At 42.2% G+C, this 26,283-nt stretch overlaps 1 protein-coding gene across 2 annotated transcripts in view; it reads left to right on the top strand.

Moving 5' to 3' along the window:
• The first annotated feature begins 12,638 nt into the window (after positions 1–12,638).
• MB21D2 (Mab-21 domain containing 2) overlaps positions 12,639–26,283 on the top strand; it is a 116,891-nt gene continuing 103,246 nt past the window's right edge. The window contains exon 1 of one of the 2 annotated variants that reach the window (XM_082461528.1): positions 12,639–24,604. In XM_082461528.1, the coding sequence (XP_082317654.1) occupies positions 24,394–24,604 (211 nt within the window). In that variant the 5' untranslated portion in view covers positions 12,639–24,393. The remainder of the gene's footprint in view (positions 24,605–26,283) is intronic. The other variant, XM_082461529.1, reaches the window with a different exon arrangement.

Below are 26,283 nucleotides of genomic sequence, written 5' to 3'. Positions count from 1 at the left end.
TCTATACCACACTGTCTGAATTCCTATAGTTTTATAGTAAGTCTTTCTTTAAATCTGGAGCTGTGTGTGATTCTTCAGCCAGTTCCTATTCTGAGCCAACAAACTGCAAGGCACAGGTGGATCAGCCTTGGTGCCCTCCTTTTCTTTGCCACCTGGAAGGTGTTAATAACATATTTTTTGGTGTACAAAGGGGTAGAAAAGCAATGTACCTGGCCTACTTTCCAGCTCAAGAGAGAGAAGAAAGGCTGTCATTTGCAGCTTTTCCTCTGCCTGAACCACCTGGAAATTGCTGCCAAACACACTTACTACGTATTATACATTCAGGCCATATATTTATCGAGTGCGCTGTGTTGGGCACCACTATAGGCTCTGAGGAAGAACAGGAGAACAGGACACACGTGGTTCTCCCTCCTGTGAGGTTTATGCCAAATGGTAAATGAATAACAACACGAGAACAACACTGGATGGCTATTCTCCAAAGAACTGCAATTGGGCCATGCGTAAAAGAGTGACTCAGGTATCTTAGACCACATGGCAGCGGAATGCTTCTCTTGAGAGGTCTGAATGACAAGAGGAAATCGAATGGGTGAACATCGAGGGAAAGAGTATTCTGGGCTCTTAGTCTGAAGAGCCTTAGGTGAAGACAAGCTTGATGCATTTAAGAAACAAAAAAATGACTGGTAGAGCTAGGAGGGGGTGAGCCAGGGAGAGAGGTGTAAAATAAGGACTGAGAGGTAACAGGAGCAGGTTGAGGAAGGGCTTTGTAACTGAGACAAGAAATTGGGTTTAACTCTAAGTGCCTTGGGAAACCATTAAAGAGTTTAAACCAAGATGGGTCATGTGACCAAAGACAGACCTGGGCTCCCAGACAAACAAATGGGGAAAGGGAGTAGAATGAGTCTCCCCAACCCCCATCCCCACAGAAACATGTTCCCTGCTCACATTAACCTGTTCTCTGTGCAAGGGTGATGTGCATGAGATTCTAAAGAAGCCAAGTTCAGGGCTTCAATCCTCATAATTTGCATATCACCATTTCCTAGCCTAGACTGCAAGGGGACTGAGAGGGGAGAAGTCAGTCTCTCGTTGAACTGATGACTTGCCGAGGAACCCACTACGGAGGAGACTGGTCCCTGAGTCGGGGACAGGAGCCTGCTGTGCCACAGCCCTGTGAAAAGTAGAAACAGAGACCCCTGTTCGCGGGTAGTTGTTTCATCACAGCAACTGCCTCATGGTGTCCAATCTTCAGAAACAGTGAATTATAGGAAATTGGCTTGAAACTGCAGTATAAAAAAGAAAAGACCTGCATGGAAGGGTTTTCCAACTATGAGGAGTTATAAGCACTGGATTGAATTTCTGAGCAGAGGTGTGTGCAGAGTCTCCAAGAGACTGTGTCCATTCTGTTTATTTAAACTCCACTTTGGATAAATAACCACCTCTGGGGAAACATAAACATAGCACCTCTTCCCCATTATAGAGTCACAATTCCAACTCCATGTCATCCCTTCTACCATCAGGGGGTATATATAATTTTTATAGAGCTATAATCCATGTGATGCTTTCTTCCTAGTGCGGTTTTTTGCTTACCATTGTTTCACATACATTTTTCCATATAGCAGCACCATCTAAATATTTGCCATTTTACAGAGCTACACAGTGATGCAGTAGATAGAAATAGCTCATACTTACAAAGTAATTACTATAATGTCAGGCAGGGTTCTAAGCACTTTACCTATTTTTACTCATTTAATGTTTCTTCCTTTTAACCCTCCAAGGTGGGTACCATCTATCTTAGCCTGACTTCAAAAGAAAGTAGAGCCTGAAGCCAAGGGTTCCATAGACTACTTTATTCAGGGTGCAATCCCAAGGAAGCAGGGGTGAGGGAAAAGTGAAATGAGGTAAGGAAGTGGGGAGAGTCCATTTGAAGGTGCGTTATCAAGCTGGTTACCATCGAGTGTGATCAATTGCTCCGTCTAACAAGACGGTCTTCCCATGAGACCATCCTGCAAAAAGCTGCACAAATTGCATCTCAGACGGTCATACAGGGGGAGGAAGGAGGAACTGTTTATCCACCAGTTCCCGTCTGTCCCATGAGACTTTTTATTGCAACACACTTTGGGGTTGGCACATGTCACACTTGAGTATCAGCAGGGAAGCCTTGGGGTAGGTGACAAGAGCCAGGCTTAATGCCTCTTGAGGCATTAAGGGCTTAAGGCTAGGTACTCTGAGGGCTTAAGGCTAGGTACTCTGTAGTTTGCCTGCACAAAGTCACGGAGTCAGTCAGAGCCTGCATAAACCTGGTGGGGCAGCAATGGTGGAATATATAAGGGATTCACTTATTGCACTGGTTTGGCTGATGGAACACAGAGATTAAGTACCTGCCCTAAACCACTTAGCCAGTAACTGGTAGAGCCACGATTTGAACCCAGAAAGCCAGGCTCTTAACAATATGTTAAACTAGCTCTTTGATTTGGGGAGATCTGGGTTGTATTTAGCTTTTCACTGAAATGCCTCAGAGCATAACAGAAGGATTCTTGGACTGAAATCTTAGATTCCAACCCTGGCTCAGAACCTTGGATAATCATTTCTCTATGGGTCTCCACTTGCTCACATGATTTTGAAAGAGCTCAGACAGCATAATCTTAGAGGTCTTGAATTCTGAATCACACTTCTAAAAATCTTTGAACAAATAATGTTCATCTTTTAAAATTTACAAATCTTTAGGATGTAAGGATTACACTACTGGGTCACAGGTTAGGACCATTTTTATGACTCATGGTTTAAATTAGCAGATTGCCTTTGAAAAGAATCTTATCAATTTAACACATTTACTATATCTTCAGTGGATGAATGTGCCTCTTTCCTTGCCTGATCATCGAGATAAAATAAAATTATATATAAAATATTGAATTTTTGGTGACTCGATAGATGTGAAGTAGTGTCACTAGATTGCTTTGTTTTCTATTTCTTTAGTGACTAATTAAGCCAAACATGTCTCCAAGTGTTTTTCAGGTCATTTCCTCTTGTGTTAATTTACTTTTAGCCAGTCATTTCCTCTCTCTGGGGGATCAGCTTTAACATCTCTCAAATGAAAAGGTCGACTGAGATCTTTAAGGTTGCTTTGAGAATTAAGTGAGACAATACCTACCAAAGTCCTACTTCAGTTCTCCAAATACATAAGGGAAGGCTTTTCCATCTTCAGTATTTGTACAAGTGTAGAAACCAGTAAGCATGTCCTTTGACCAGACTCTAAGACATGTCTTGGTCAACCAGATCTCTTCTTGCTGGGATGGTTCATATGTTAGTCCTTCCTAAAAGAAGGACAGATGAACTTAAATGACCAGCATGGTGTTTTTTTCCCCCAAATCCGAACAGTTTGTAATATTACTGTATGATAAGAACACATATCATATGCCTTTCCCAAGGTAGTGGTTATCTCCATTGGCTAGGACTTCTAGTTTTTCTCTAAGCCTAAAGCTTCTGAAACACTCGACACATTTGTTATGAACTTGTGGTGACCTACTTATTCTAAGTTTCATTCTTTCAGCAGCTGAGATTAAAATGCTCAAAGCAATGAAGTCATTGTTGTCATTCTTTGGAGATTTAAAAGAAATAGGACAACACTCTCAGACACTAGGGGAGTTTGGGGCCTGGGGATTGGGAATCTGCGAGCAGATGACCATGTTTCTATTTTGGGACAGAATTAAAAGAAAAAAAAAAAAGCAGGGGCTGATTCTTGAAGAGCTCCAGCCTCCTTTTTCTAAGCCTCTTCCTCCATTCTGCCATGCTCCTCCTCTTCGCTTTTCTCTCCCGTGAAAATCCGTCTTCAGAACTAAATTAGGAGGCAGGAGAGATGGGTTCAAGCCCATTACTGCCACTTGATAGCACTGTGGATTTTAGTATATCCGTTCTCTCCACTGAGGGTCAGTTTCTTCATCTGTTCCCATGATTACAGTCTCTTTTTATTGATTATTCACGATCTCCCATCAATTAGTATGTAAGGTTCTTGAGTTAGATGCAATACCTTGTTTATCTCTGTGCTACTGACAAAGGCCCACTATGGAATTTGTCATAGAAAGGTGCTCTCTCCTTGTTAGTACATTGAGTTTTTATAAATCTCTCCTTGACCCTGACGGTGATCACCATCATTTGCTCTAAGGTTTACCAGGTGGATTAATTTCCTAGAGCTGCTGTAACAAATTACCACACAGTTGATGGCTTAAAACAACAGAAATTTATTCTCTCATGGTTCTAGGGGCTAGAAGTCCAAACTCAAGGTGTCCACAGAGCATAGCTCTCTGAAAGCTCTAGGGAAGGATCATTCCTTGCCTCTTCCTAGCTATTGATGGTTGCCAATAATCCTTGGTGTTCTTTGGCATGAAACAACATCACTTTAATCTCTACCTCCATTGTTACATGGCCTTCTTCCCTCTGTGTATCTGTCTTTTCATGTCTCCAAATCTCTCTTGTCCTTGTAAGGGCAACAGTCATTGGATTTAGGACCCCACCTAATCCAATATGACCTCATCTTAACTTAATTGTATCTGCAAAGGCCTTATTCCAAATAAGGTCACAATCATGGGTGCCAGGTGGATGTGAATTTTGGAGGAACACTATTCAACCCAGCACCTCAGGACATCTCTGTATCCTTACTCCTCCCATCCCATAGCTTTGGACCTTGTCTCCTGCCCTCATCATGAAGAATCCTTCCCCCAGAATGACCCCTCTTACTGGAGTCATGATGAGCATGTTCATTGTTCTCCTTGACAATCGGCTCTCCCTCCTTCGATCCGTTTCCACCGGAGCCTGCTGTCAGACTAACCTCATGAAAAGGACAGTTTGGTTGTCTTTGATTCCCAGCTCAAAACCTTTTTCATGGCCTCCATTACCTATAGCATAGAAGCTGCACTTCCTCGGAAAGGCATTCACAGACTTTACCACCTGATGCCAACTCTCCTGTCCAGTCATAACATCACAACTCTCCCCCACGCACAACTCAGATTATCCTTTCGCTCTACCATCTGCCCTTTTCCTCCTCCATCATCATGTCTTTCTCTCCATCTAAAAGCCATTCTCTTGATCACAGGATGTATTATTCCCTTCACTCTTGACAATCTACCTCTTTTCCAAAGTCTACCAAGATCCCCACCCCCCACACCCAGGCAGAATATCACTTCTGCTCCAAACCCCCATAATATTTTGTACGTCAATTGACACTTTTCATCCTTACATTATCTGTGATCATGCTATTTCTCTTTTGATTAAAACATGAGCTCTTAAGAGCAGAGTTCCTTTCTCATTCCCCGAGTTTCTGGTTCTTAGGAGAAGATTGTACATTTTGAAGAGAAGAAGGAAAGATTCTAAAGTAATAATTTTCAGAAGGTGCTTTAGGGGGTGTGCAAATATTTAGTCTTTCATTAATAGTCAAGCTGATAAAAAATTTAAATGCCATCTTTACTCCTAATTTCAAATTTTCATATTTATAAAAACAGCTCATTTCTTTATACTAAGCAAATGCTACACATTTGGATTTACCATATAAATAGACATTAACACAATGTGTTTCTACTTTATAAGTGGGTTCTGGATAAGATTATTTTTGCATTTAAAAAATTATGAAAACCACTGTAGCCTTGGGGTCCTGTATTTCCCTTGGAAATTAAGTATTTGCATTTCCTCTTAGATGCTCTTAGTCCCCGGAGCCATAATGATGCTTGAGATTTTTTTAATCCTACGTGTGAGATTAAAGAAGAAGGATGCTCTAAGGCCAGAGAAGAAACGTAATGGACTTTGGAGTCACAAAGACCGTGACAACTTTGCCATTTAGTAACTGTGTGATTTGTGGGAAATTACTTAACATCCCCAAACCTGGTTTTTTCCTGTTCACATAGAAATGAGCTCTGACTCATAGGGTTGTTGAGAGGATTAAATAATATACCTAAAATGAATAACATATGAAACACTCAATAAATGACATCTACCTTAATGACAAAGATTAGTTCTGGTGAGAGTTGTCTTTTGTTTGCTTGTTTGTTTTTTTGTTTTTTGTTTTTTCTTTGCCTGGTGAAATGCTGCCGTAATTCTAACATCAGCTAAGAGAGTGGATGAGAAGGGCCTCAACCTCTAAATTGCCCTAAGGGAGAGTTAGCTAATGAAAAGCCACAGGAGTGAATTATCTGCTGATTACACCCTTTTGCTGAGGTAAAGAATTACTTTTGTAGAGATATCCGGTTTGCTAATTATCTTTTAAAAATCAAATGAGAGCGCTTTCTAAAGTCCTGGTAGTGACCAAGAAAATGTATTAAAGGAGAAGTATCGAATTTTACCCAAGAATCAAGAAGAACTCATTCTGAAATAAAATAAGGACTCGAATACTTAATGTTTGGACTGGCTCTGGAATAGATAAAATATTTTCTTGATGTGGTCCCCTCCTGTAAGATTTGGGTGGAAAAATTTGACAGATGACTCTGGGAAATAGAAAAACCCACTTCCTGAATTAATTTGGATCTTTAAGAGGAAATCAGTGACTGATTTCTTCTCTTACTAGCTGGGTTTCAGATTGTCTTTTTCTCCTTTCATGAGGCTGCCCTTCTCTATTCTTTTGTGGACATTGGTACCTGTGGATGTTGGAGCCAAGAGTCTGTGTAAGCATATGCTCTGCTCTTTCCTGTAAAGGTCTGTCTTCTTAGTCTCAGAGGCTCTTACCCACACAGCCGGCAACATCCATGTGCCTGTGGATGTACTTTCACTTTTATGACCAGAGTATCTGGGAGAAGTATTCATGCCCTTATAGGGTTTTTCAGGAACCCTCCCCCTGCTACATGTTTTTTTCTCACAGTAAGTCCTCAGACCCAGGATCTTTTTCATCTTCAATGCCTTAGACCTCAAAGAACTACTGTCTCTCCCTTTCTAAAGGTTCCCACCACTTCCCACTCTATCCCTTGGACAAGCCACCAGAGCTCTGATTTTAAATGTTTTACTACCAAAAAAGAATAGGGAACAGATATTAGCTAAGAAAAATTATTCAGGAAAGATGGAAAGTTTCTGGCATCTTGCAAAGTACGCAGAGCTAGTGTCCAGAGTTAGTGTTGATTTCTAACCCTTTGCTTTCTATCCTTTGCTTTCATTATTCCAATAAATCATGATCCAATTTCCACACACGGAAATTACCCTGCCACACTTACATTCACACACACACACACACACACACACACACACACACACACACACAGAAGAAATCAGACAAAATAGATGTTCCTGGCTGCTATGAGTATACCTTTTGTGTCCAAAAACTCCAGATGGGGTGTCTCTAAATTTTCCTAGGAATGGTTGACACAGGGCACTCAGTGCTATGGAGGTGACAAGACTAAAATAACTAGTGGATCAGATTATTTAGAGGGACTTTATTCTGCTCATTCTTATACCCAGATCTCTTACCATCCTGCAAACCCCACCATCAAGTTTGATTTTGAATCAAGCCAGCCCCTCCCTGGTGGTTCTTAAGTTGCCTAGCTTGGTGTCTCTGAGAAGTTTGCTGCTTTTTTCCCACCTTCAAACTGCCAGAGGGTACTCAAATCACCAGCTGAACACGACATACCTTCCTGGTCCATAAATTCTACTCAAAGATAAGGAACTTAAAATTCTATCTTTAGATGAAAATAAACACATGTATGTTGTAAATAGAAAGTAAAATTCTTATATTGGACTTCATGCAATTGCCAATATTCAACCATTTTTGACCTATAAAAATGGCAACTGCATATGGTTTAACCTAACACATTTTAAAGGTAACAAATGTTTTCTTTGGGCTTTATCCTCAGGCCCAGGGATAAAACTTCTCTTTCCATTGACATTAGGGATATTTCAAATAAAAGTTTGAAAAGCAGCATTTTGCACAGCATAATTTATTCAATGATTTTTGGAATATTTAGGGATGGTTGGAATAATTGGCTCTAACTCAGAAATGGCTGTCAAACTAATCAGCACTGGATTCTGAGAGCAAACGGGAAGTGATAGGTTTCACTTTTTGAATTCTCTGAGAAGCATCAGCTTCTTTAGAGTGCTTCCATCTCTCACCCCACACCAACATTTTCCCCTTTTCTCTTTCACGGGCCTTGTTCGTACAGATCTATTCAGCTTCTCTCATTTTTTCCCCATTACCCAGAGCCTAAGAATTGATGAAACAGACAAATCCACATCACATCCGATGTGTCTCCAGGTGAATCTCTCTCTACACTTTCTCCTGGGAGTGAGGCAAACATAGTATTTTCTTAAAGGACTGAGAGGAGAAGCTGTGTTGGAGAAAATAAAATGTCTTTATGAAATGTTGGTGGGGCAGACTGGAGGGTGTGCAGAAAAACCTTCACTTATGATTCAAGTCTGCTTCTCATTTGCATTAAAGTTTTAGTCATGTGATCAGGAATCTCTTTCTCCCCTCTCAACCGCTCTCTTCTTTGTGTGTGTAGAATGTAAGTATTTAACTGAATGAGATAACCCTTCTAGGTTTGGCATTCCAAGACTCTACAACCTAAGAGCATTCACACCTGTTAGTAAAGCCAAGAACAGTGTAAAAATATATCAGGTGGGCTCACCATCAACAGAGGACATCAGTTGTTGTCTTTGGGGTGGTGTCAACACATTCTTTTTCATATTCTGCTGCATATTTGCTTTATGTGCCTAGGTTTCAAGCTGTTTTGCAAAGATTATTAATCCATAATATTCACTAAATGCAAAGGCAAGGAAGGTATTGAAAGTGCTAATAAGAAGAGGCACATGATAATTATGTAAATGAGGTAGAATATATTTAAAATTTTTAAGTGGCATAATTCACGAGACTGCAGAACATTTTCTGAAGACAAAGAGCTATTCACAAAGCAGGTGCAAGGATCTGTGTCTACCTGGGCAATCAGCAAGCATCATTAAGAGCAACAGAAAGTGACTGATGAACAAAATACCACTTGAGCGTAGGACTCTAGTTTCAGTGGCAATGTGTTTATTCAGAACAGAGAAGGCCATGAGTTCGTAAAAGAATTTAAAGGGGAAGCAGGGTAAACTTGCTGATGAGATCTGTTACAAGCTACGAATAGTGTGTGGATGAAGGATCTCAGTGAAGAGGGAGGGAGTGTAGGCACAATAACTGCTGAAAGATTCCCCATACTTAGAGGGATTATCAAGGAAGGAGGTGGCCTGACTCAACAGATTTCCTTCATATGAGATAAATTGGTTATTTTTGGAAACAATGTTGGAGGAAAGGTAAGAAGAAGTGAATACTTGGCTTTAAATTTTGAAGATCACACTCATGATCGTATGTGGTAGAAATGAGGATGTGGACGATAAGTTTAAACCTCTTCTGTATTTGTTAAGGTGAGTTGCTAATTCCTGTTGGTTTAACACAGTAAAGGTATATTCCTCACTCATGTAAGAATTCAATGTGGGTGATGCTTGTGGGATGACATTTCAGGTGCAGAGAGCCAGAAACTCTGTTTCTCATGACTAAGCTCTCCTTTAGATCCTAGAAGCCTCTCCATTCACCTAACAGATACAGACAGGGGCTCTGGAAAAGGCACGCCCGCCTCTTAACCATCCCACCCAGAAGAGACACACATCACTTCCTCACGCTTCCCATTGGCAAGAACTAACCAGATGCCTTCCACTCCAGACGCACAGGAGAAGGAGCAAGAAATATAATCCCAGGCTGGGCATCACTTCCTAGTGACAAACTTACACTATGAAGGAGTCTTTGGGGGTCAATTATCTAGCTTTGCTACACCTACTGATTCAGTTATGAACAAAAGTATTTACAACTAACTTTCAGAACCCAACCTATCTATGTATAGAGAAATAGGAAACTTCTGTGGTAGGTACTCAAAAATAGGAGCTATGACTCACAGCATTGAATACCTATAAAATGAATGAATACAAGTAATTTTTAAAGGAACAAACTACAGTTTAAAGAAAAGAGAGGTGCTCTATTTTAGACTGTAAATGTCTTCAAGTCAAGCTTGGGTGATACCCGTGTGTGTGTGTGTGTGTGTGTGTGTGTGTGTGTGTGTGTGTATGTGGGCACAGTATCTCTTCCTTTGAGAAACTACTCCACCCTCATTCTGTAAATATCTTACTCACTTCTTGCAGTTAAAGGAGGTGGGGCAAGGACTGACCAGAGTCACTTCCCTACCTCCGGGCTTGCACGTGACCCAGTCCTGGCCAATCAAGCAAGTTCATCCCTCTGGTCACAGTGAGTTTTCGGAGATGAGCATGTGACCTAAGCTGGGCCAATCAGAGCTCACTTTGGTGCCTTTTCTGCAGAGGCTCTTTCTCTAGGGCCATAATCTCTAAAACCCATGTAAGCCTGGCAAACATTTTAATATTACATGGAGATAGACTAAGAATGAAGCCAATCGAGAGAGCTGATGACATTATTTGAATGCCTGGACAACCAAGATCAAAGTCCATTACTTGAACTTCCTGTTATATGGGCCAATAAATTTCTCTACTTATACTTTTTCTTACTTTGCTTAATTTGATTTGAGTTATTTCTGATAGTAAAGCCTTCAAAATTAAAAATGTCCTAACTATGACACTTGGTTGGGATTTTTCATATCTTTTCATCATATTACTATTCTAAACCTTTAATGGCCTCATTAATTGCCCACGAAGCCAAATTAAATCTCCTCTGCTTCATTTTCAGAACCTTCCATAAAAAGTGTTCACCTTCCTAATCCAAGAACATAAACCTTAGAATGCCCAAGCACGTCTTTCTCATATTGACATCTGGTTTTGGTCAGGTGTTTTAACCTGTCTCAACCTCTAAAATTCCACTTGTTAGCACAGCTCCTGTGGAAATTATTACAGCTCTGACGTCAGGGACCAGGTCTCACAGACAATGGTAGTCAACATCGCCATCTACACCCTTACCGCTTGCAACAGTTCAATTCTTAGTGTGGTACAGAACCCATAAAACACTCAGCAAATACTTGTTGAACTACTTTTCCACAGTGATATTTATTTGGGATGCAGACATTAAAAGTTTGAACAGTCTACATTTTTTTTTTCTTTCTGAGAAGGAAATAACTATCTAAGTAGACAATTTGGGGAGTAAATTTACAGCTTGAAAAAGGTGCTGAATTGACTGAAGCCTTCTTGGAGGTTAGCATTAGGGTGACCTTTTTCTTTATTTCATTTTGAACACAGTTATAGCTCAGATAGCAATTCAGAGAGGGTTTCCCAGTAACTTATCTAAGCGGTCTTTTAAACATGAAAAAAGAAATCAAGTTCTTCACAGATCAGCTATCCTGAAGCTGTTAAATGCCTGTTCTTCATTATTCTTGATGTGCCATATGGTATAGTGTATAGTATTTGTTCAATGAATAAATGATATCCTCCTTCCATTGGGTTTTTCCCCCCAAACCCAGATCTCATTAATTCCTGAAAAATATTAGAAAAGTGTAAAATTAAGGTATAACAGTTCCTTACATCTTTAAGTATTTTTATAGTTTTTATTCACATCCTATCATTTTTACATGCCCTCTATAAAAACTTTGTAGCTAAGAGGGAAGAATAATATCCATTTTGCAGGGGAGGTAACTGAGGCTCAGAGGTCCTAAAGGTCATACAGCTGGCAAACAACAGACCCAAGGTATCAGGTCTCCCAAGGCAGCTGTATCACTTCCCACCCAGTACCTTATCCACTAGGTCATCACATGTTTTGGGAGGCAACCAGGAAGGCAGCCCAGTGTGGTGGTCAAGACCATAGCGTTTTACTGAAGTAGATACAGGTGAAAGTCCAGGTGTGCTGCTTACACAATGTGGCCTTGGATGAGTTACATGATCAATTCAAACCTCAGTTTTCTACCCTGACAAATGGGAATAATCCAATAACCTTTTATGGAGATCATGAGGCTTGAATGACATGCTGTCTGAGACTCAACAAGAGCTTGGAAATCACTAGCTATTAAGGACAAAGTTGTTGGGGAAATGAAGAGTCACGCAGGTACAGAGAGTGGTTACCACAGGTCTGAAAACTGGACTTCGATCTCCATTTGGATGAAATCAACTAGTTATCGTGTCTATTTAAGGCACTGTAAAGGACTGGACCGCTACTGTGGGAAATGCTCCCTCTCTGGAGAACATCAAGAAGAAGTTGCTGGCATTCACCCTCCCCCTTCCATGACTTTATCATTGAAATATTATCCCTCGGTGAATATGCAAGGGAACCCACCTGAACAAACTCAAAGTAAAGTCTCCCAAGGAGGGCAATGGCAGGATTAGAATCCTGGGGTGGAGGGGCTGGATCTCCACTAACCCCATGCCACCTGAAACTCCCAAAGGAATTGCTTGCTAAAGCACTTGTTGCACTCTCCCCACGTGACAGCACTTCCTCCTTTAATGATCAGCTACATGGGCAGCTTTTCCCACCCAGCTTTGTGGTGTTCTCAAGTCCTGGAAGAAACAGATGCCTCCCCCAGCTGCCACACCCCTGCCCACCCCACAGATGGGAGCCTGACCCATCCGGAAGTGACTTTTGACTTTTCATACTCTTCTACTTCCAATATCAAGCAAGTGAGGCTTCTTATTTTCTACCTACCTCAGCCCTGCCTTTTGTACTTTTCTGAGGCCCTCTACCCTGATGATTGTCTTTGAGAATGTACACTCTTTTCAGGGGATACTCTTCTCTCTATCTGAAGGGATGTGACCTTATCCTGAGACCAGAGTGAAAAACAGTAAGCTAAACCTTGTTACAGTAGATTAATACCCACTCTTGAAGGAGAAATTTTATTTAACAAAGACCGTCAGTTACTTCGTGTGATTACCATTTATCTTCACCAAGATGCTCCATGTCTATCTCTCCACACCAGCCCTTCTGAAATACACACAGGTACCTTCCTAGACACACAGCTAACCAGGTTGTTCACGTGCTGTGGAGGGTTGAACTCTGCCCTCCAAAATGTAATCCAATAGTCTGTGAGGCTATGGTGTGCCTGTCCTACAGGATTGCTGTGGAGATTAGCAATAATATGATATCGTACACAATAAATCTAAAGCATTGTGTAAATTTAAAGTAATGGGATTCTGAATCTTTAGACACTTTCTGATTCTCCCCACCCTTGGAAATAATAGGACCTCGTCACAAGACAAATGTCCAGCTATCCACTGAGGAAGTTGAACTTTGATCCCCCTTGAGCGATCCACACATCTGTGAATATCCACTCCTTGGTGATGTCCATTTATCTAATACCTTTGATTAATAACCTCATTTCCCCCCAGCCTCCCTTTTACTAGCCTCTTTGATAGATTTAATTAAAGTAATGCACTTTATGGAGATATGAAACCAGACACTTGATGATGTCACTTCCTGGTTTGGGTCCTCAGCTTCCGTTTCATAAAGAGGAAAGTAGGAGGGGCACAGGGGGAAGATAGGTCTACTTTGCTTCTGCTCAATTCACCGTGATATGAAACTGAGTAAAGACTTGCTTGACAAATGTCTGGAATCCTCTAATTCCTCTAATTCTCTTAATTTTTTAAAATGTTATACTAGTCTCAAAACCAGGCACATTGTTTTGAGTGCCATAAAACCATCAGTTTGGGGAGCAAACCCATGGCTGGTGAGGTCATTAGTAGAAAACATGAATTCCTAGGTTAGCAAAAAGATGACTGACTTTAATGCAGGGATGGGGGAGGCTGGTAGTGGAGTAAGGCACAGGCAAAATCTATTTCATAGTGACTTGCTAGACCAACAGCTAGTCCTTGAAATAAGGGACGGGCTTGGGGCATGGAAACGTGATGGCTGAAAGGAACCGTAACAAGTGGAATATAAAAAGCACACCACTGTGAAATAACTGGAGTCCTGGGTGAACTTGACTTTCTGGTGAACACGGTGGCTCCTATATGTACTTTCTTTCTGCATACCGTTCCCCTGACCATGGCAATTTAATTATAGCACAAACCAAGAAATACCCTCCACTGAGTGCTAAAAGCAATAAGTTTTAATTTTATGATATATAAATCCCTGACCATCTTGTTCGGGGCATCGATCCCTATGTGCTCATTGAAAGCTAGGACCTAATAAATTTCTTCCGCTTATCAAAGAATAACATGACTTTTTCAAAGATAAGTAAATTGAAATAACAAAGATAAAGTATAGTCTCCTTTCTTAGGGATGGTAAAAATCATTTCTGAAGAGTCAACTGTAGCTTCTGAAAGAAAATGGCACTGACTTGTATGTGAAAGTTTTCTGTGTGACTTTGGAGGAGCCTCTTGATCTCTCTGTTTCATCTGCAAATGTTTGAGTATCTTTGGAATAAGTACTTGAACAAGTACTGGGTAATCACTAGCTAAACAAAAGAGGTTTTGATGAATGCTCTATATTTCCAGCCCAACTGAACCACTCCATGTTTCTATATACATCACACATTTTCCTGACTCTACACTTTTGCTTTTGCCATTTCTTTCACTAGGAAGTCACCCTCCTGTTTTCCTTGTTCTAATTTTACCCATTCTCTAAGGACAAGGTCAACTGTCTTTTGTGTTTTCAGCTTTTCCCAACTTCTTTAACTAAAAGTACTGTTTCTTTTTGCAGACCCTCAAAGTTAGCACTTGTCCTTTATCTCTCTTATAGATGTATAGAGCTTCATATTTTTATGTAAATGGTTTATGCCCTTCTTTCAGAGGGCAGGAACTGTGCATGATGTATGTCAGAGCTTGGAATGTGATCAGCACTTAATAGATTTATAGGGTAGATGTGTGATGGTTAGTGTTATGTGTCAGGTTGGCTGGGCCATAGTACCGAATTCTTTTATCAAACACTAATCTAGCTGTTGCTGAGAAAGTATTTTGTAGAAGTGGTTAATATCTATAATCAGTTGACTTTAAGTAAAGATTACCCTCAATAATGTGGATGGGCCTTATAGAATTAGTTGAAAGGTCTTAAGGACAAAAATGAGGTTTTCTAGAAGAAATTCTGCCTCAAGACTGCAGGATCAACTTTTGCTTGAGCTTCCAGCCTGCCAGGCTGCCCTACAGATTTAGGACTTGCCTGCTGTACAGATTTTGAATTTGTTAGTCCTCACGATTGCATAAGCCAATTCCTTGAAATAAATCTCTTTATGTACATATACACTATTAGCTCCATTTCTCTAGAGAGCCCTGACTGATATAGATAAAGAGGTTACTTGCAGCACAATATATCCAGTTTATCATTTAAATTAAGTGACTTACAAAGAAATCTCATCTAGATCCATATAGACCGTTATTCTCCAAGTAACATTTTCTACTCAACCTGGAAAAAAAATTTAAGTGACTTCCATGAACTGTAAGCTCCAAGGGGACATGAATTTTTGCTTTGTTCAATGCTGTATTCCCAGTGCCTAGAACAGTGCCTGACACATAATAGAAGTTCAAGAAATACTTGCTGAAAGAATGAAGGAATAAAAAAGACAGCTTTATGGAAAATACCACTTTTGGCTATGTAGTAGGTTTCAACTTGTCCTTACATACTTGGGCTCTTGTGCTGACATATATGGCAGAAAAAATCTCAGTCCTGCCATTTGGCGTGTTCCCATAGGCAAGTCACATGCATTCTTTGTATCAATGCATCATGTTTTTATCTGAATGATTAGGATTTTGATCTGGTAGAATTCTGAACTCCCTCCTACCCTTCTTTAATACCTGTGATTTGCATACCTGGCTATAATATCGTTAATTTTGCATCTATTTTTGTTATCATACACATTTGAATATTATTTATTATGTGATGATTGCTGCTTCTTTCATGGCTCATCATGCTATCATCAATTACTACCTGAGATTTAGAAATTTGCTCTTCTCCAAAGTACCTAAGGAAAACTTCAGCCTACATTTCTGGGACCAGACTTCTTTTATATCTTGGTTGTAAAGAAATAAAAAGCCTCCTTAAGGCTTTTTGCCAAAACCACAATTCCTTGTCATCAAGCGCTTTATAAACCCGCTATAAAGACCCATATATACATTCATCCTGCACCTGAGCTTCAGAACATCAAACCTTTGCTTCTCATTTTAGGGTCAGAAAATTATTTTATAACTGTTTTGCAGCCTCTTGTAAATACTTCCTGGGGTACTTTCTTTGGGTACCTTTATTTCCTCTCATCTTTAAGGGAAAATTTCTAGAGTCTGAACCTACCTGCTGAGCCCTGGTTGGTCCCTCAGAGCCCAGAGGCCATCTCTCTGTGCCCCAGGGCCAAGCTGCGGAGTGAGTTTCCACAGCAGGCTTTGCTCTATCCCGCCCCCCAGCAGAGAATAACAGGCTATTAGCCAAGACATGCCAAGGAGGGGTTCTCCATGCACTTACAAATTCTCCTCTCTTGATTTCAGGTTAATTCTTTTAAAGCTAGGAACCTCAACAAAATTCTTAGGACGTCCAACTATGGAGTGTCCAACTGTGCAGGGAAAGACTGGGGAAACATAAACAACCAAAATGTGCTAGAAATTGTACTGAGCACAAGATTGCTTTGCTTGTCTTTTCCTGTCAGAGTCACAGTCTCAGAACGTCACACCTGGATGACACCTTATTCTATTCATTTACACTTGAGGAAAAGGAGTTTCAGAGAAGAGGAGAGGATTTTCCTCTGATAATGGAACTAACTAATGGCAAAATCCAGATTCACATCTGTCTCCTGACTTCTGGCCCTTTGCTTTTATCTGAATGTATTTATCCATAATGTGTATCTATATGGCTCCACCATCCCCCGCAAAAATTCCGAGGCACAATAAGGTGCTCATAACTCACATTCGCAGGGTAGTTTAAATAGACATGATTCATCAGAAATTAAATAGAGAAAGGGGGCTGTGGGGTTTTTTCTGTTCTTTTTTATATTTCTTTCCTTTTTTTCCCTGTTTTCTTTTGTTTTTCCACTAGATGATGTAGAAGCACTGGATAATTATTTAAGAGGTTTGAGGGTTTGTTTTTTTTTCTGCTTAGAAACTACTAACAGAGAAAGTAGAATGAGAAGACATGGTCCAGGAAGTATATTTATGGTTGTGTGTGATAATGTTGTCAGAGCTGAAGGAGTGTCAGCATTTTCCTTAAATGCCCTCTCTCCAGGTTTTGCAACTTGGAATTTAAAATGAGCTTTGGACCACAGCTAAACATGCTGGGTCTCGGACAAGGGGAAACAACTCCTTCTGTTCATGTACTGTGCTGGGCATAGTTGAAGGAAAAAAAAGCCAAGGTTTTCAAATAAACTTGTTACAGTGTAGGGCTTAGAGAATCATTTTTTGACAAGCTTTAGAAAACAAAACAGTCATCATTACCATTCCCTGCTCAATTTTACAGGTCCGCTCAGAGAGCCAGCTTCTATCATTATACGAAGTGTGTAAATAAATGTGTTCAAGGAAATCCCTTTCTTTTCTTTTTACTGAGAGCTTCTCTGAATGTGAATTTGGGTGTGGAATTTGTGTTTGATGTGTGGGACAGGTGTCTATACCAACAGAATTTCTTTGTAGGCAGTGGAATGAAATTGCCTGCTAGATTGGACAGTAGGAAAGCCAGAAACAACAAAATCCATGGATATTTTAAGCCGAGAAAAAGAAAGACACAATCCTTTATTTGGGAACTTATGTGAAAACTGATATAAAACACCTTGTGTTCAGAGTGCAGAATATAGTTCTGTTTTGAGGTGGATCCTTACAGGACACTAGTTCTCAGCTATTGCATTAACTGAAAAAGTATCACAGTATTAGGTTCTCAGAGCTGAAAGGCACCTCAGGGGTCAAAGCCTATGCTCCTTACCAACTCGGTAACCTCTTCTGGTGTAACCCTGACAGATGGGTACAGGGCTCTCTGAACACCACCCATGATGGGGAGTTTACTAATTCAGAAGGCAGCATATCCTGTGCAGAGTGGCTCACATGGATAGAAAATGCTTCTGTATCCTGAGCTGGAGCCTGCATTTCTGTAACTGCCACCCATCTCTCCTGGTTCCATCCTCTGTAGCCACGCAGAAATAATATAAATTAATTTCCCCTGTGACACGCTTCATTTAATTGCTCACAGCAAGCCAAACTGAACATCTCCAGTCTTCACTGATAAGGTATTGTGCACCCTCCCCCCGCCATCAGTACCTGACCCAGCACCCAAGGTACATACAAGACAGGATATGGATTGGCGTAGAGGACCCAGAGCCTGGCCTTTTGGCAAGTTCAAGGGCTAGATGGGGATGGTTCAGTGTCCAGGGATTGCTAAGAGGGGTCCCACAGTTTCCCCAGAGCAGTGGATGAGGTTAAGTCATTTGTAAAGAAATAGGATTTCTAGGGCAATTATTCCATTTGCTTTTTCTTGCCTGATGTGTGGAGGTCAAGGAGGCTTAAGTTTCCCCAAAAGAAGGACATATTGAATATTTAGACTTAATTTTTTGTAAGTTCTTTTGTCATAAAATTTATTCAACAAAGGGCCTTCACTCAGACTTTAAAAGACAGAGAAGAAAAGGTTTTGCTTGCCATGATGGAACTTGAGCTTTGGGAGCCGATTGTGTATGTGAAATGCTAGGTAAAGTGTAAAGCTCTCAAAAGCATAAGAGATGGTTGGTGTTTTTCTGGAGGCTCGGTGGTTGCTGATAACAGAGCCAGGGAGGTTTGATGGAAAGAACCTGGGTTGTAAATCAAAGACCTGAGTTTGGGGCCTGAGCCAGCCACATGGTTCATTCATTTACTTTCTTCTTTATCAAACTTGTATTGAACACTTACTGTGTGCCAGACACATTGGTGATCAAGAGAGACACAGTCTCTGCCCACATAGAACGTACACTTTTGTGAGGGAGACAGACAAGTTATGAGGCAGCTACAACGAAGTGATAGAGTCAAAGGCAATGAGTCTATAAGGAGCCTCCAGGACCTACCCGGGTGTGGGGAGGGGGCGGAAGAGGTTCAGGAAAAGCCCTTTGCAGGAGATGCCGTCTAAATAGAGAGCTGACAGCCAACAATTAGTCAGATGACTCCACAAACATCACCATCTCTCTGAGCCTCAGTTTCTTATCTCTAAAATTGGAATAATAATCACAATCCCGACCAACCTGCTTTATTCAGTAGGAGGTTGTGAGGATAAATAGATTTATGTGATAAGTGTTTTGAACCGGAAAGTGTTGCATCATTGGAAGGAAGACAATTGTTAATAATTGTTATCAGGTATTGTTATCTCCCATCCTAGAGTCCATTTTCTTCTTTCCACAGGTACAGATTTGGCTTCCTGGGGCACAGCAGGAGCAGAGAATAGAAGGACAGATTTGGGTGATTTATATGCAGTTTCTACACAGCTAGACCACCCAGGCCCCCGGGGCTATTAGGGCACAGGGTTCAAGGAGAGGGTGAAACGAGCCCCCATGAACCATGTGAGTGTCAGAGGGGTGGGGCTTCACTCTGGGGTCACCTTGTTAGAACTGAATAGACTAAGTCATGACTTATCCACCCTGCTCTGGGGACCTCACTAACAATTCACTGGCCTAATCTCACAAGAGGTAAAATTAGCAACTTGCCCCAGACGGGGTCATGTGCACCTGAACGACTTTGTGAGATACCCAGGAAATTCAGCTCTAGTCCTGATTACTACCTATTAGTGGCAAAAAGCTGTAGCTAAGTAATTCCAAACGTCAGCAATTCCTGATATATCGAAATTTAAACTTTCAAGATCAATGAGTCCATTTTGCCCAAGGGCCACTCTCCTCTTGTTTTTATTGCGATTCTGGTCCAATTTCCTAGCATTTTCCACACCCCCTCTGGTGGTCTGGAAACACAAGAAATATTTACTGAATTTGAAGTTAGTATGAGAAATAGAACAGCACTGCCTCTACTATGTAGGCAAGCCTCCTCTCCTTTTCTGTGTCCCAGTTCTCCTATCTCAGAGTGAAGGTGGTGGATGGAATTTATCCCCCAAGTCCCTTTTGCTGTCAACATTCCACGTGTCTGTGGTGTTTGCCTCTCTTTTTCCTGACTACGTTTTCAAATCATAAGAAGCTTGGGCTACCTCCCCTGGTTAGACTTTTATTGAAAATGGAACTGCCCAAGGAGGCCAGATCTTGTAGCCTGGGCTGCTCTCAGAGCAGAGAATCTTTGTTTAAAATTAAATTTTGTTAATCCATCATGTGGGTGTGGAGCTTGCTATTTTTAATGCATGGGCTGCACAGCCCAGTTATTCATGGCTGAGAGTTTGCCACAGAACTTGAGAGCCATATTTAAAAACAAACAGCCCCAGAGAAGCAAGCAGTAGGCTTCTCTCACAAGCTCATACAATTTGGGTGCGGGAAAGTAAGGGGCCAAGTTCTGCCTCTAAGTGGGACAGCAGCTTGAAAAGGCAGTGAGTTTCTTTGGTCTGTTTGATGCCACACAAGCAAGTAAAGGAACGACCTACCTTAGTGTTTATTTAGATGGTACGCTCCATTGACCTTTCCTGAGTCATCTGTCAAAACTCTAGAAACCTGCACTTTTATTACAAGTCCGAGACACTCTTTAGTATCTTCTAATAATTTTCTCTTTCTCTTTCTCTTCACCTTCCTCTCCATTTCCCTTCCTTCTCTTAGGCCATATAACATACACAGGGAAAAATAAAAGGCACACAAATAGAAACATTTCATTCAACTTAAGCAGAAATATCTACATTTATAAGAACTCAAGTGATGGTCGGGAAACCATAGATAACTTGCATTGAGAAATTTAATTGCAGCAAAAATCAACTAAATGTTGACTTCCTGGACTTTGAGAGATGGTATTAATTTGTTCATTCATTTATTCATTCAAACACATTAATTAAGGTCATAAGATGAGCCAGGAAATGTATTAAATGTGGTGTTTACAGAGGTGAAGAGACAGCACTCCCCCTTGAGGAGTTCACAGTCTACTAGGACTCGGAGGTTAAAAAGTCTCCCAAAAGGGGAGTCTCACTATGAGAACTGTCCTGTGACTGGTCATCGGCCCTGTTACTACATTAATTTGGAAGGATGTTGGATGGAAGCTGGCCATGTAAAGTGGTCCGGACCTTCTGAGAGCTTTCATTCTGCTATACAGCCTAATGAGGGGAGGCTACCCAGTCAGTGATGGGTTTTTCTTACAGCTTAAGTAATTCCAATTTGGTGGATGAACCAGTCTTTGGCAAAACAAGATACTTCAAAAGAGATCTTTTCTTTTGGTTCTGTGCATTGTGAAGGACATCCCAATCTTTTAAAACTAATTATTTTAAATTAGAAGAGTAATACAAACACATGTAAAGAATTGTAGAAAGGGAGTAATACAAAATAACCAGTCACTCATAGGTGATCACTGTTGAAAGTTTCTCTCTTTAACTCTTATCGTAGTTACCATTACAACTTCTACCTGTTGATTTATCAACTTTGGGTAACATCTATTGACTCCTCACTATGGGATATGAAGTATTAAGTGCAATTGCAATATCCTTCATGTCCCATCTCCCACAACGTTCTCAGTTTTTGTTAGTTATATTTAATTATTACAAAGAATATCTTTGTAATTTTAATACCTCTACTTCTTGATTTATTGAAATTAGACTTCTATTTATTTCCTGCTATGTTTTGTTTTCCTGTTTCCTGTTTTGTTTTATGATTATGATGTTTTTGGTATTTAGTTTGTAATTTGATTTAAAAAAATTTAAAACCAAAAAAAAAAAAGTCTCCCAAAAGACCAATTCAGGAAATTCCGGTCTGATCCTCTTTCCCTATTTTGCTAATTGGACAAGGGATAGTTATATCATCTTATCAGAGTTGTATAAGAGCATATAAAAGGTATTTAGTTTACTATTTAGGACAGTCTCCAAATATATAGACTCACTGAATGTCAATGATTCATAGAATTCGGATCTGGCTGATGGAAAGTAAACAGAAAATGTAGAAGAACAGAGAGACCATTTGTTGACTCCCTCATTCAAAACATCCAAAACCCAGGGCTGAGGCACAATAAGGCACAATTCCTTCTAACTACTTGTTTTATCTCTATGAATATAAGTATCACAAGGGAGAAGCATTGCCTCATTCACACTTTTGGAAATTAACAAAGAAAAAGTGTCTTGACTTTTTTACCTGAATTCTTTCAAACTGTATTAGGTTGGAGGTTGTTGCTTGCATGGGTGAACTAGGATCATTCTGATCCATGAAATGACTGTGCCTCAGCCAGCTGTCTCGCAGATGCCTACCATTGATCATGAGAGAAGCACTGACAGATGGGAGTGGATGGATTTGTGTTGGAGTTCCAACCGCTTGCATAGCTTATCCCACTGCCCAGTTAATGGTAATACCCTCTCAGATGAGAAGTCAGGGCAGCATAGCAGACCTGCAAAAGCCAGAGTTTTAAGTAGCTCCCTCATCAGTGCACCAGCGTTCATGTGGACATGTATCCTCCCTCTTTAATATTGAGTAGGTAAGAAAGCTTGTTTCAAAGAGAAGGAAACCAAAAGCAAAAGAAATTAACTGGTTATGCCAAAGTTCTTCACTCATCACTTGGTTCAATAAACATTGAGTGCCTTCCTGCAGGGACAAATCTGAAGATGAGTAAGATGTAGTTCTTATCCTAGGGAAGCTCATAGTTTGAAACTTGCATTAACAATGATAAAGTAGGGCCAAAATTCATCAGAGGCATATGAAAGTTTCTGAAAGGGTGCAGTGGAGGTTCTAAGGAGGAAAATGTTGCCATCAGCTTGGGGGAGGGTCTTAGGGAAGGCTTTCGAAAAAGGCATGTTATGGAATTGGCTTTGGTATAAAGTTGGGAAGGGAGTAAAGAGGAGAAAAATCCAGGAGGATGTCAATACCCAGATCTGTGTTGTGTAAAAATCACCATGGCAACAATGTGGATAGGTTGGAAAGAGGAAAGAGTTAAGTTTATAACAACAACAATAGTAGCAGCTAACATTTAATTAAATGTTTATTATGTCAGGTATTGCACTTAGTGCTTGACCCACTTTATTTCATGTAATCCTTGAAACAACATATGAGACAGGAATTATCATCTCTATTTTATAGGGAAAGGCACCACAGAGCCTGGATGAACAAAAGAGTTTGTATTATTGGCCATGAGAACCCAGGTAAGAAAAAGCTTTTATCTCATTTCAGGGACTGTGGGATACAGATGAGTTGGATTTTGGAGAATTAGGGAGGAAGATAACGTTTTTTTCTAAGAACAAATAGGCCTCCTTCGTGTCTGAGTCAAAAACCTCATAAACACTGAAAACACCTCTGAGATCCTATTCTGTCTAAAGGACCATGACTTAGTAGAACCTGCCTTGTCAAGTGAGTATGACTCCAGCTCAGGAACCATGTCCTTTGGCTTATCCCTGTCCACTGAGATTCTGGCATTCCGCCTGGCAAACAGTGGGTGCTCAAATTGTATTTGCTGTATGAGAGAATTTTCACCTGTCATTCAACATTCATTGGAACCTGGGGCAATTCATTGTTCTTCCCCCTCCCCCACACCTACCCTTGAGTTTTCCTATCTTTATATTGGAGGGGGCTGAACCGCATTAAGTCATTGTATGTTAAGTTTAATAGGCTGTTATCCAGGAAAAATTAATTACCTCGGGCAAAGGTTGGGATACTTTATTGGCTAATGGGCGTGTCTCTACGGGACGGGGTGGGTACTGTCTCTTTTTTTTTTGATACGCTTAATCTTATCATATTTGGCAATCTGTGCAGAAACGGCAGAAGATTGGTTTATATTCCTTAAGGCAGGTTCCTTCACCACCTAAAGGCTTTGGAGTTCTAGAGATGGAAACGCTCCCATAGGGATGCCCTCGCCCAGGACACCGCCCTTAAAATCAGACAGAGGAAGGCTCCCTTCATGAACGCGCTTGGCAAGCCCTGCCCCCAAAAGGGGTGGAGGTAGAGAAAGAATACGTCTACACCTCTCTCGTCTGCCCGAGTACAGATTGGCAAGTGGCACAGGCGCGCAGACCTCTGTCATTTATTTATTTTTCTTTCCTCTGGGTGCGCTGTCCCTTTAAATGGGGGACGCTGGTGCTGGCTCCGTAACACCGGAGCCGGCAGCTTGTTGATTTCAGAGCTGGTGAATTTCACATTGTTTCCACTTCACTTTCCTCGCCCGGGGGAGGTTCGGGTTGGCTCTACAACCGCTACCGCAGTTGCCAGCTAGGTCCAGGGGAGGGCAGAGACCTGCAGCATCTGGGCCGGTGTGGGGCCGCAGGGAAGGGTGTCGGGGCCACACACGCACTCTCGCTGCAGTCCAGATCCTTCTGAAGCCCGGACGCCCGGAGCGCACCGAGCCGGAACCGCCCGCCTAGACGCCCGCCCGCCAGCCCGCCCACGGGCCGGGGTCACAGCCAGGGAGCCGGCGAGGGGAGGAGGCCCAGGGGGGCTGGGTGGGGGGGCGGGGGTGGGTGCTGCCGCCGCCGCGGAGCTGCTACTCGGCGCGTTTTGTATGAAGATGGCGGCTCCCACCGCCAGCAAGGCAGCCTCCCTGGGCTGTAACAACAAGCCTGCGTTCCCGGAGCTGGATTTCAGGTCGGGAGCTCGGGTGGAGGAATTGAACAAACTCATCCAAGAATTCACGAAGCACGACCAGCGGGAATATGACGACCAGAGAGCACTGGAGATTCACACAGCCAAGGATTTCATCTTTTCCATGCTGGGTAAGGAGGAAAAAGAGGGAGGGATGTGTGTGTGTATGTGTGTGTGTGAGATGGGAAGCGGGGTGAAGAACCCATTCCCCCTTCTCGCGCGCTCTTTCCTTCTTGATTTTCTTCCCGGAGCCGGGTGCCTGGGGTGTAACCCATCTCTGTTCCGCCTCTTCCCTTCTTTCTCCGCGGCAACCTGAGCTGCCTTCCTTCCCCTCCCTACTATACTTTGTGCCGGGTCCCTTTTCCACCCGAGTTCGCTGGCTCTTTTGTTAATTTCTCACCGACGGGAGGCTGGAGCGCAGGTGAACTGTTCGTGGTGAAACGTCTCACTGTTTGGGGGAAGCCCCTGGAAGCCGCGCGGTCCAGGTGAGAACCGGCTGCGCCTTTCAATTAAGGGATTTGTCTCCAGAGACACGGACCTGCTCCTTCCCAACGCCGAGTCTCGGGTCATCTCCAGAGCTCGGGGCGCGGAGACAGCCTGGGGCTCTGGCTCGGCGCCCGAGCGACAAGTTGCTCTCTAGTCTCGCTTGCGGCGCGGCGCTGTCAAGCCGGGCCCCCGGTGGCCAAACTTGTTGGGTGTTCCCTGGTAACCCGCTCAAGTAGGCTGGGCGCAGGGAGTTCCTGCAACTTTGATTTGCAAATAGATTTCCCATTGAAGCGGTCGGAAGCGTTTCCGGTGCTTCTCCGGGCTTTTCGCTGAGCTCGTAATTCCTAATTCCCAGCTCGAAGACGACCACGCTCAGAGCTCTGACCCCGAGGAGCGCCAGCCCCTTCCTCTTTGTGTGCTGTCTATGCACCGGCCGAGAGAGGTGTCCTGGGTTTCGAACCCTGGCGACGTCCGGGTTTAGAATAATGCCGCCCTCCCACCTACAGGCACCTACAGGTCCTTAACAGATTGTTGAATGCTTTGTAAATGAAAATAATTGAGTCAGGCCGGGGAGACCGAACCCCTCCCCACGTGTCCTGTCGTTCGGATTAGTGCTGTGAGTGTCCGCTGCTGGGAGCCTCCCGCGTAGCTTGCGCTCCACCGGTGCAACTCTGGCTGCATGCAGTACGTGGCCTGGCGGTGAACACTCCGCAGAACTGAGACTCCAGTGTAACGCTGCCCTACTGCGTGTCTCTGTGCGCTCGACAAATACATTCTTAGGCAATTTTCCAGGTAGTGGGAAATTTAATTGAAAAAGGTCTTGGACCACAGAGGAAGACTGAGCTTTTGCCTTCCTCCTGCCGTCTACTTGGATTTCAGCCGGCTGTCTGCTGTCCTTGCTGGTTCTATCATCGGATATTACCTCTCGGTTGGCTTCCTCCCCACAGCCCAGGTTGGGGGTGATACAAATTGAACGTGTGCCGGCGGTGGGTAGTAACGCTTTGGGAAGTTGGATGAAGCATGTTAAAACTTGGGGCTGGATTTTACTTTTTGCTCCACAGTCCCTAAGTGTATCCTAGGTTGTGTATGGGGTTGAAAAGCTCTCCGTTGAGAGATTCGACCATTCAACTAATATTCAGATGAATTAAATGTGGGGTGTGTGTGTGTGTGTGTGTGTGTGTGTGTGTTTAAATAACTCCCTAACCTTGCGGTGGGAAGCTTACAAAGCTTTCACATCTGAAAACCAGCACAGTGATTGTCAGAAGGGTGGGGATACACAGAGAAGGCTCAGGGCAGTTATTTAAGTTGCTTAATCATGGCCTTT

Source organism: Balaenoptera physalus (assembly GCF_965194825.1).
Source record: "Balaenoptera physalus genome assembly, chromosome: 4".
Lineage (NCBI taxonomy): Eukaryota > Metazoa > Chordata > Mammalia > Artiodactyla > Balaenopteridae > Balaenoptera > Balaenoptera physalus.
This window is presented reverse-complemented; position numbering and strand designations above follow the sequence as displayed.